The sequence below is a fragment of the Oryx dammah genome, unplaced genomic scaffold (assembly GCF_014754425.2).
Source record: "Oryx dammah isolate SB20612 unplaced genomic scaffold, SCBI_Odam_1.1 HiC_scaffold_4, whole genome shotgun sequence".
In the NCBI taxonomy this organism is placed as follows: Eukaryota; Metazoa; Chordata; class Mammalia; order Artiodactyla; family Bovidae; genus Oryx; species Oryx dammah.
The window spans coordinates 89016717-89027555 of NW_024070188.1; the positions used below are offsets into that span (position 1 = coordinate 89016717).

At 53.6% G+C, this 10839-nt stretch overlaps 1 protein-coding gene across 1 annotated transcript in view; it reads left to right on the plus strand.

The window, feature by feature from the left end:
* Window positions 1-7422: 7422 nt before the first annotated feature.
* KIF25 (kinesin family member 25) overlaps window positions 7423-10839 on the plus strand; it is a 15937-nt gene continuing 12520 nt past the window's right edge. Inside the window, exons 1-2 of the mRNA XM_040238763.1 lie at window positions 7423-7428; window positions 8168-8235. Coding sequence (XP_040094697.1) covers window positions 7423-7428; window positions 8168-8235 — 74 coding nt within the window. The remainder of the gene's footprint in view (window positions 7429-8167; window positions 8236-10839) is intronic.

A 10839-nucleotide genomic window follows, 5' to 3' on the forward strand; every position in this document is an offset into this window, starting at 1 on the left:
CTCGGGCCAGGCCCGCCCGAGGGCTCGCGGTGGCCGCTCGCGCCGCCCCGTGACTGCACTCACCGCAGGCGCTCCCCGCGCCCTGTCCGCACTTCCTTCTTCTATAAAGGCCCGTCCACCCTCTCCTCTCTGCATGTGCTGCAGGGAAACGCTTGGCTTTAGAGGGCCTGTAGAAAGCCCTCGGTCGGTCCTGTGCTGTGAAACAAGTTGTGGCGGAGTGTCTAGTTCTGCAGTGCGGTCCAGCAGCCAGCGGCTCCCAAACGGGGTGTCTCCATGAGCGTGCTCTGGGTGCTGTTTGCAGATGGCCTCGTTGCATCACTAATCTGCTTCCGTGCTGCCTGGCGGGGTCACTTCCTGCCTCACATGGTCCTGTGACTAATGAATTAAAGTTAAGTAGTCTGGACACGTAGCCTCTCAGCTGCTCCGGCCACGTCTCAGGTGTGCTGCTGGGAGGTTCATCCTCACAGAAGACTGTCAGACAGCCCTGGGCTGTTCAGCTTGGCAAAGCTTCCCAAGAGGCGTCCTGAACTGGGTTTCATGTTCTTCTATCATTTACAGTTACTCACGTCTAGCTCCGACGCGTGTCGCCTCTCTCTGGATTTGTGGTTGCACTCCGATACTGGGGCTCCTGAGGGCAGAGACCTCGGCAGGCCTTTCTTTCTGTCTGTCACCCCCAAGCTCCTCACCTCAGGCTGTCTGTGTAGGAGGTATTTACGTGTAGATGTATGTGTCACACAGCACAGTTAGAGAGTGCAAAAGTACCAAAGAGAGCGGAGATGTGCGAGGAAAATGTGCCAAGATAAGGCCAGAGGGAGGGAGGGAAGGTGGAGGTGAGGAAAGGATAGAAAAATCGAGACCAAGATGCAGGATGCCAGGGGCCAGAAGAGGGGGAGCCGGAAGCGAGCCCGAAGCCTGAGAGACGGGGGCGCGTGGCAGGAGTTCCGTCATAACATGTATCTTCAATGTTGCTTTATCCCTCAGCTCTGTGTCCGGAGGAGTGGTCCACGCAGTCGATGACGTGAGTGAATTTTCCTTACACTTTGTATCTGGGAGCGTTCCGTCTGACGGTTCAAATATCCCACCACTGAGGGATTTGGAGGCTGAGTGAATATGAAGCAATTTCCTCCTTTATTTATGCTTTCTTAGTTACTGTTTCTGTTTCCTAATTTCTATCAGACGTGGAATTCGTGAGGCGTTGGGTGCCTTTCCCATGCGAGCCCATAAGGCTGTTCGCCTGTAGCTCTAAGGGAGGGAAGCCAGCCCCCTCTCATTAATTCTCCAGCCCCCGTGTCAACCCGTGCACGTGTGAGTGAGTGCTCACATTTGCAGCACAAGGAAAGAAGTGAAGTATAGAGCGAATAGAGTTAAGTAGGAACGTAGTGGTGCAAATCTGAAACAGACACTTCTGTTATGAACTCACGATTGTGTTTTCCCTTTAAAGCCCAGTTTTCCTCGTATTTGAGCTTCCCTGGTGGCTCAGCTGGTAAAGAATCCACCTGCAATTCGGGAGACCTGGGTTCGATCCCTGGGTTGGGAAGATCCCCTGGAGAAGAGAAAGGCTACCCACTCCAGTATCCTGGCCTGGAGAATTCCATGGATGGTGTAGGCCATGGGGTCGCAGAGTCGGACACGACTGAGCGACTCTCACTTCACTTTCTTTGCTCATATTTATCTGTTGAAAAGGCCAGAAGCAGCAGTGGGTGCAGGGCAGCGGGGCTCCTTGGGGTCATGGGTCCTGACGAGCCTGGGATGGGGGGAGGGGAAGGGTCTGGACTTCCTGCTGGAGGACTCAGAGCCTATTTAACAGAGCGCCCGTGGGTGTCAGATGGAGTGATGGAGCTTAGGAGGTGAATGACGCAGACCAAGATAACATACTCCTGTGAAGACCTTCAGTTCACAGCTGTTATTATCTTCAGACCTCGCTGATCAGGGGAGAGCGCTGGCGTGTCAGTCCCTCAGTCCTTTATTCTAAGACATGATCCTGGAAGAAGGAGGCCTGTGGCCCTTCCTGATGAATGCACTTCAGGGCAAACGCATCACTGATGAGGGCACGTTCTTTATGGGAGATTCTAGTGAATACATCCAGGAAGTGAAAAATATCAGTCGTGTCTGACTCTTTTGCGACCCCGTGGACTCTCTAGCCTGTCCATGGAATTTTCCAGGCGAGAGTTCAGGAGTGAGTAGCCATTCCCTTCTCCAGGGGATCTTCCCGACCCAGGGATTGGACCCAGGTCTCCTGCATTGCAGGCAGGCTGTTTACCATCTGAGCCACAGAGAAGCCCAAAGATGCTGGATGAGGGCCCTCTATGCTGCCTTATCCAATTTGGAGTGTGTCTGAAAGTCTCCATAAATGAAAGTTTGAAAAGATGTCCTAGCTGTATTATGACCATCACAAAATGAATTGCTACAGTTTTAGCTCCTTTGTTGATCATTTTCACTGAACATGAAAGTCCAGGCCCTTTAGAGTACAGCGACCTCTTCGAAGGTGATCAGTCCTGGGTTGCATCGATTGCTCTCAGTCTCAGCACTTGTCTGCCAGGCCCATTGTCTGAATCAGTCTTATTGTGATAACATATTGTAACCTTGAGCAATCCTTTTTGTTTTCATTTTATTTCATTATTTTAAAATATAATCTCTTTTTGCTGGCCTCACAGTCAGGCATTCGGGATCTTAGTTCCCTGAGCAGGGGTCGAACCCTGCCCCCTGCAGTGGAAGCATGGAGTCTTAACCTCTGGACTGACAAGGAAGTCTCAGCAACTTTTTTTAAAGTAGTTTCAGTTAATGGATTGATAGCTTAGTTTTTTAAAATAAAGAAACAGTGGAAATTGTTGTAGCTGGTTATGAAATTCTGTATAGAGTAAGCATTTCTAAAACTCCGGGTTTTTCAGTACTTTGCCTTCTACTGCTCGGTGCCTTGCAGGCTGCTTTTAGTAGAGTGTCGTGGGGCTGAGCAGAAGGCCAGCTAATCCTCATCATTAGGAGTTTGGGCCAAAGCGAGTCCTCGGGACCACCGTACTGCCCCCACCTCCATTTTAAGTGGTTAAGTTACGCCTTTCCTCCGTCTCCCGAGCTCTGGGGGCATCTGGTCCCTGCAGGCTACTTCCTGGGGGGGACACCCGCCCCCCAGCCCCGCCCCCCAGTGACGGGGCTCCCCCGGGGCTTGGTTACATCTTCATCCTCCTTGTGGTCCCTGCCCGTCCTGGGAGACTCCACTGAGTCTTCACATTCGGAACTTGGAGGGTTTAGGAAAATGTTTTTATCCCATCAAGATGAGATAAAGTTTCTTTCCACTGGGGCATTTCGGATTGTGCTTTAGGAAACCGGCAGAATCCAAGTCACGTTTCACCTTCACTTGACCCGTCTGTTACAGGACTTCCTGCCACTGAATGTGCTGAGGACGCAAGTGGTCTGCCCTGTGACCCTGGAGCTCTGGGATCCCGCGCTGTGCTTTTCTTTGCAAGAGTCTGACGCGAGTCTGCGTTTGTCCTGGGCATGTAGCACAGCTCTGAGTTTCTTGTTTTTGGCTGAGCTGGGTGTTTGTGGTGGCTCGCGGGTTAGTCGCCCTGCAGCAGGTGGGATCTTAGGCCCCGAGTTGGAAGGCGACTGTTCACTGCTGGACCACCAGGGAAGTCCTTTAGCGCTTGATTTTGATTTGCGATCTGATTCCACATTGCAGGGTTCTGGATTCAGCCTACGAATAAAGCCCGTCTCAGGCGGAGTTGGCCTCTGTGCCAGCTCTGGGTCGCCAGGGCTGCCCGCTGCGTCTCCTGCATGGTTTGCTTGTTTGATGATCACACGCGGAGGAAGAGATTCTGGCTTGGCCGGGAGCGCGCGAGATGGCCCATTTGCGTCTCAAACACAAATGCTCCAGAGCGGGTTCTCTCGTCCCTCCGATGGCCGTCAACCCCGCCCCGCGCCGCCTCAGGGCCTGGCACACACGCTTCCGTCCTGACGCCCAGCCCCACCTGGCCGCCCTACCCATCCTCAGCAGCACTGGGAGCATCACGGCCTCTGGAAGGCCCTTCCTGCTGTCCGGCCTAACGAGGACGCTCTCCTTTGCAGTCTTATCGCATCTGTATTTCTCTTCGAGGTTCTTTGTGTATTTCAGGCAGTTTTGTGGTGAAGTCTGTCTGTGTCCAAGGTTCTTTGTGTATTTCAGGCAGTCCTGTGGCGAAGTCTGTCTGTGTTGCCAGACAGGCAGGCGCACGTCCCTTCTGTTCCCTGGAGGCTCCGTTCAGCTTCTGGCTCGGGCAGCTCTCCAAACATACTTGTCGGGAGGGGATAAAAAGGTGAAGGCACATTTCTAGCTTGATTTGTTTCTGGGCAGATTGTATTCAGAGACTGAGACGGCTTTTTGCCAATAATTGACTTAACCCGGGTTCATCATGGGAATGAAAATGGTTTCGTAAGCCCTTCGCATACAGGATAATGTCTCTTAAAAACCAATTAAGGAGTAACACACTGCAAGGGCTTCCCTGCAGGCTCAGGGGTAAGGAATCTGCTTGCCAACACCGGAGACGTGGGTTTCATCCCTGGCCTGGGAGCATCTCAGGTGTCTCCGAGCAAATAAGAAAGATTAAAAACAAAGTAACGTATTACAAAGGTGACGGACTGATGGTGCGTTGCTCCAGGCAAGGGGGACGAAAGAAAGGAAGTGCAGGTGGAGCTGAGGCGAGCCTTGCTGGGAGCTGGCTCTGGCGGGGCGGCCTCCCCAGCTGCGTGCAGGTCCAGCTCCTACAAACCCACCTGCTGGACCCGCCTGGTTCCGGGTCCCTGTGCTCTGCTGCCCAAGGCACCTCCCTCAACCCCACGGCTCAGCCTCGCCCGCGATCAGGCCGAGTCCTCAGGCCGCCTGGCCTCTGAGTCTCCCCCCTCATCTCCCCCTCCCCTCGACCGTTGGCCTGTCCAGCAGTCTCGGCCCAGGACCTGGGTGTCTCCCACCGTCCACGTGACAGCGTGTCCTTGCTGCCTAGCGTGCCGCTGTGTCTTCTGCACATCTGAGAAGTGGACGTCAGGACCTCAGGCTTGGCCCGGCAGCTCGATCCCAGGAGACGGCGGGCTCTGGTGGGGTGGCAGCGTGAGGATGCAGAAGGTGGTGGTCGGGGCTGTGGGCTCTCCCTGGAGCCTCTGACCGAGCCCCTGTCCCCACACCTGGCCGGCCGGCGGTGCCCTCCACCAGGGTCACCAGATGACACGCTGCTCTCAAGCCGAGAGGCAGCTCCCGGCGTCCTGCGGAGGCCACCGGTGAAGTTCCTGCTGAGGTCGTGAGCGTGTGGAGGGAAGTGTGTTGGTGGGTTTTCATGCGCTGCTGGCCTCCTGGCACCTGAGCGGTCCATCTCTGCCCACCGGGAGCTGCTTCAGGTCCCGCTTGTCCAGTCTCAGGGAGGACCCTGTCGCTGCCGTGGATTTATCCCGGGCTCATGTCCAGCTGACCCCTCCGCATCCCCTCGGGGCCTGCAGGTCAGAGGGAAGCCTGTCTCTCACTTTTATGGCGAGTATTGTGGGTCTTTGGTTTTGCTGTCTGGTTGCTCTGTTTTTGAATGTGGAGATTTAAGGTGATTCAACATCCGTGCCTGCATATTTATTTTAATAATTTCTGAGCTTCTCTGAATCTATCACCTGGTATGAACCAACCTGTATTTGCTCCCAGGAAGTTGTTGGTTGGCTTCAGCTGTATTTTACCCTAGTGGTTTTGCTGAGACTTAGCCACATTGGTGCAGGAACCGTTGATGTGGGGTGCCCAGCACGGGTGAGGTGACAGAGGCTGTCTTCTTGGGGTCAAGGTACCCCATGTCCCCTCCTGGGAGAGGTTGTCACTCCAGGTCTGCAGACTCATGGCCCATCACAGGGGAAGGAGCAGTACCCCCAAACACGAGGCCACGTGCTGCACAGTGGGGACCCCCAATATTTGCCATGACGTCCCAGAAAGCGTGGGCTCACTCTTCCTGCTGCGGCGGGGCCAGGGCGTGACTGAGGACCCCGACCTTGGAGAGAAAGGTGTCCAAGGCTTAGAAACTGCCCATATAGCCCGACAGTGGCCAGGATAGGGGGAAAGCGGCGAGGGAACCAGAGGCTTGGCTTCCCTCCTGAATGTGCCTGACAACCCTTCTCAGCCCCAGATTTCTTTCTGTAAAACATGGGAGCTCTAAGACTACCTGACCGAGTTGATGACTAAGAATTTTACGCCCTATATACTTTGAAGCTTCCTAGGGAATTGGATGCAAGTGAAATCGATGATAAAGCAGCTAAATGTAAGGGAGCTAGCCATTACTGATTACTGACTCTGAGCATGCTGTTCCTTCGGAGCCTTGTAATTCCACGAGGCAGGGACAATGAAGCGAGTTCTGGAGATGAACCCTGGTGTTTGGACCCGAGAGGATGTCTAGGGCTCAAGGGCATGAGGATTTGGATAAGAGGGGTTACTCTGGACGATTCTTTGTGAGAAGGAGGGGTTTGCAGTGGCGTGAGGTGGTGACGTAGGACAGGCAGGAGAGAACTCGGACGCGGTGTCTGCGAAAATGAAGCCTTGCCCTCAGCGTCCTCTCAGATGCTGTTCAAATCCAGCAATCAGTGCCCTGGGATGACATCCGAAGGGGTTGTGGGCACCTCCTGGGGTCAGGCTGGTCTTTATGGCTTTGTAGATGGACGTGCTGCTGCTGCTGCTAAGTTGCTTTAGCTGTGTCCAACTGTGCGTCTGAGTGAACTCCGGGAGTTGGTGATGGACAGGGAGGCCTGGCGTGCTGCAGTTCGTGGGGTCGCAGAGAGTCGGACACGACTGAGCAACTGAACTGAACTGAACTGATGGGCCTCAGATGGTGACCTGGAGCTTTGGGGTGAGACTGCACACCTTAGCAGTTCTCACTTGTTCTTCTGTGTGGTTAAACCCGAGGCATTTGTAGACTTCAGCCTGTCTTCAGACGGGGGTTATGTCTGGACCGCTCCTCCTGGGGCACCGGGATTCATTCTGGCTTGTGCTAAAGGAGCAGCCCCACAGTCAGGGAGCAGGAACATGAAGGCTTGCCACAGGACCGGGGTGCGGGGCCCAGGCTGCTGGGCAGACTCCAGGTCCAGGGGCTGGGGTGACAGGCAAACAGTTTTGGCCTGCAAAACCTAGATAGGCCACTTATTGGATGTGTATTTATTTTGCATGTATACACACACACGTACACTAATATTGGGCTTCCCTGGTGGCTCACTTGGAAAAGAATCCGCTTGCCAAGCAGAAGATTCGGGTTTGATCTTCGGGTCAGGGAAGACCCCCTGGAGAAGGGAATGGCAGCCCACTCCTGTACTCTTGCCTGGAGAATCCCATGGACGGAGGAGCCTGGCGGGCTATGGTCCATGGGGTTGCAAAGAGTCAGGCACAACTGAGTGAGTCAGCCGCCAGGTACACTGATATCAGTTGGTGATACTGGTAAGACGATGTCGGTAAGACTTGGAGCACGCCCCCTCTAGAGTCTCCGACTGCTGTTACAGAAGCGTCAGGTGCCCACGGGCCTCGCATCCCTGCAGCTCTGGGGCTTTCATTCTTCCCCTTTCTATGCTGTGTTTCCACGATTCACGTTTTGTTTTAGCATTGGAACTGGCTCCAGTGGCTCGCCCTTCCTTTGCTCGAGAGAAACTCAGGCTCCTTTCTTGCTCACAAGCCTTGGCTTCCCTCCGTACAGGATGTTGTGTAAGAAAATAGTTTAGCCAGATCAAAAGTTGATGTGTTTGAACAACAATCCACCGGTCGTAACTGAATTATAACAACATCTGAGAAAGATTCCTTTAGCCCCGGGAAGTCTGACGCCGCCTCTCTTGAAAGAGCCGCCGGGGCTGGCTGACCCTGGTCCGGGGCAGAGGAGGAGCGATGTGTATGTCTCTCTGTGACTTGATTTGCTTCTATCAAGAGCCTGGCAGGCTTTCCCTCTAAAAGGCCAGAGAGTGAACCTCACCATCCTTGGGGCCATTTGGCCTGTGTCTCAGTTACTCAGTCTATGGAGGAGAACTGAGCCACAGACCCTCTGCAGACAGGCCGGGCTGTGTCCCTGCAGAGCCCGTTTACAGCAGTGGCCAGCACCTGACTGGCCCAGGGACCGCGCTCTGCCCCCTCTGCTCAGCACTGTTAATGCAGCCCTGCGGGACGACAGCTTGCTTTTTTTTGTTTCTGACTCTTTCCTACTAGGAGACTGTCCTGGTGGAGTGCAACCGGCCTGGCCACCCTTTGATTAATAAGACGTATACGTTTGAAAGGTAAGTATTTTTCAAGATGACAGGTAAAGCAAAGTTACACAATGGAAACTTTGCACTAGGGTTTGATTAATAAAAGGCACAGTTCATCCTATCATTTTGACTAGTTGCAAAGGGGCGAAGGCAGTTCAGCAGAGAAAGGTCAGTCTTTTCCACAAGAGATGCTGGAACAACTGGACGTCCATGGGCAGAAATGAAATGGATCTTTGTCCAGATGTCACAGCTTTGGCAAAAATGAACTGAAGTGGAAACTAAGTGTCAAGCCTGAAACCACATAGCTTGTAGAAGGCAGAGCAGAGGAAAGTCTTTGTGACCTTAGGTGAAGCATTGTATTCTTGGAAACGTGCCCAAAGCACGATCCATAAAAGAATCAGAAGTTAAGCTTTCTTTTTTGTTTATGACACGGTTAAGAGGATGAGGGGACAAGCCACACACTGGAGAAAATATTTGGAAATCACATAGCTTACAAAGGACTGGATCCAGAATACACACAGAACTCTGGAAACTCAGAGAACAGACAGCCCAATGAACAAGCGGGCGAAACATCCAAACAGACATTACTCCAAGGACAGAGGCTCAAGTTACAGTTACTTGGGAAATGCCATTGATAGTCCAAGCGGCGAGGGCAGGCGGCGCAGCAAACCCCTGACCACTGGACCCAGCAGCCTTCTCCCGGGCATTCACCCAAGACATTTACAGAAATGTTTATACACAAGTTTGCACAAACCCTGACAGTGGGTCTTTACAGCTGCTTCACTCATAACCGACAAAACTGGGGACAAGCCAGCTGTCCCTCAGCCGGTGGGAGGTGGAGCCTGAGGGTCCTGGGGATGGACTGCAGCCCAAAGGGAGGACAGACCACCGTCGTGGGCAGAGGAGGCCTGACCCAGAGGTTCACTGGGATTCGTTCCTTTACAGACGTTTGGGACAAGACAGAACTCTAGTGGCTGCTGGGAGGTGACGAGGGAGAAAATGTCAGGCGCTCAGTCGTGTACGACTCTTTGTGACCCCGTGGACTGTAGCCTCCAGGCTCCTCTGTCCATGGGGTTCTCCAGGCAAGGAGACTGAAGTGAGTTGCCATTTCCTTCTCTAGGGGATCTTCCCAATGCAGGGATTGAACCCGGCTCTCCCGCACTGCGGGCAGACGCTTTACCGCCAGGGCAGCACTTGCTGGGGGCGGGGCGGGTGTGTCTGCCCAGGCTGCTGGGGCATTTCCCGGTGAGGGGCTCGCCCTCCCCGGCGGGCGGCAACGCAGCGCACCAGTCGGCGGGCACAGGGCTGCGGCCTCAGAAAGGAGACTGCCCTGTTTGAGGACTTTTAAAATACCATACATTTTTTCAGAGAGACTTTAACGGACCGATCTGGCGCTTGTGATAGGAGGATCCTGATTTAATCAAACAAACCATTTTTAAAAAATCATGCTGGAGTAACTCTATTCACATCAAAGTTGTTGCTGTTCAGTTGCTGAGTCGTGTCTGACTCTCTGGGACCCCACGGACTGCAGCACGCCAGGCTCCTCTGCCCTTCACTGTCTCCCGGAGCTTGCTTGTGTCCACTGAGTCGGTGATGCCATCCAACCGTCTCACCCTCCTCCTCCTCCTGCCTTCAGTCTTTCTCAGCATCAGGGTCTTTTCCAATGAGTCAGTTCTTCGCATGAGGGGGCCAATGTATTGGAGCTTCAGCATCAGTCCTTCCAGTGAGTATTCAGGACTGATCTCCTTCAGGATGGACTGGTTCCGTCTCCTTGCGGTCCAAGGGACTCTTAGGAGTCTTCTCCAACACCACAGCTTGAAAGCATCAATTCTTCAGCACGCAGCCTTCTTTACGGTCCAACTCTCACATCTGTACATGACTGCTGGAAAAACCATAGCTTTAACTATAGGAACCTTTATCAGCAAAGTGATGCCTCTGCTTTTTAGTATGCTGTCTAGGTTGGTCACAGCTTTTCTTCCAAAGAGCGAGCGTCTTTGACATCATGGCTGCAGTCACCGTCCACAGTGATTTTGGAGCCCAGGAGAATAGTCTCTCACTGTTTCCATTGTTTCCCCATCTATTTGCCACAAAGGATGGGACTGGATGCCATGATCTTTTTGAATGTTGAGTTTTAAGCCGGCTTTTCCTTCTCCTCTTTCAGCCTCATCAGGAGGCTGTCTGTTTCCTCTTGGCTTGATTTCAGATTAATAATAATATGACCCGGGAGCAAGAGGGTCATTTCCTAATAAGAAAGGAATCCACGCTGAGGGGGATCACCGCCCTGAGGTGGTGACAGAGCTTCAGAATGAGAGACAAACGTGACCGAAGCTGAAGGAGAATCAAGCTAATCTGTTGCTGTGAACAGAGAGGCAAGCGCTTCTCTGTCACCACTGGACGGGCGAGGACCTGGGGCTCAATGCAAATGTCTGCCCTCACGACGGGTAGGGGAGCATCGCCCCGTCTCCCTCGGGCGGGGTGAGGGGCCCTCAGGGTGGTCCCTGTGCTCTCTGCTCAGGGCTGAGGGGCTCTCAGGATGGTCGACCCCATGCTCTCTGCTCAGGGGTGAGGGGCCCTCAGGATGGTCGACCCCGTGCTCTCTGCTCAGGGCTGAGGGGCCCTCAGGATGGTCAACCC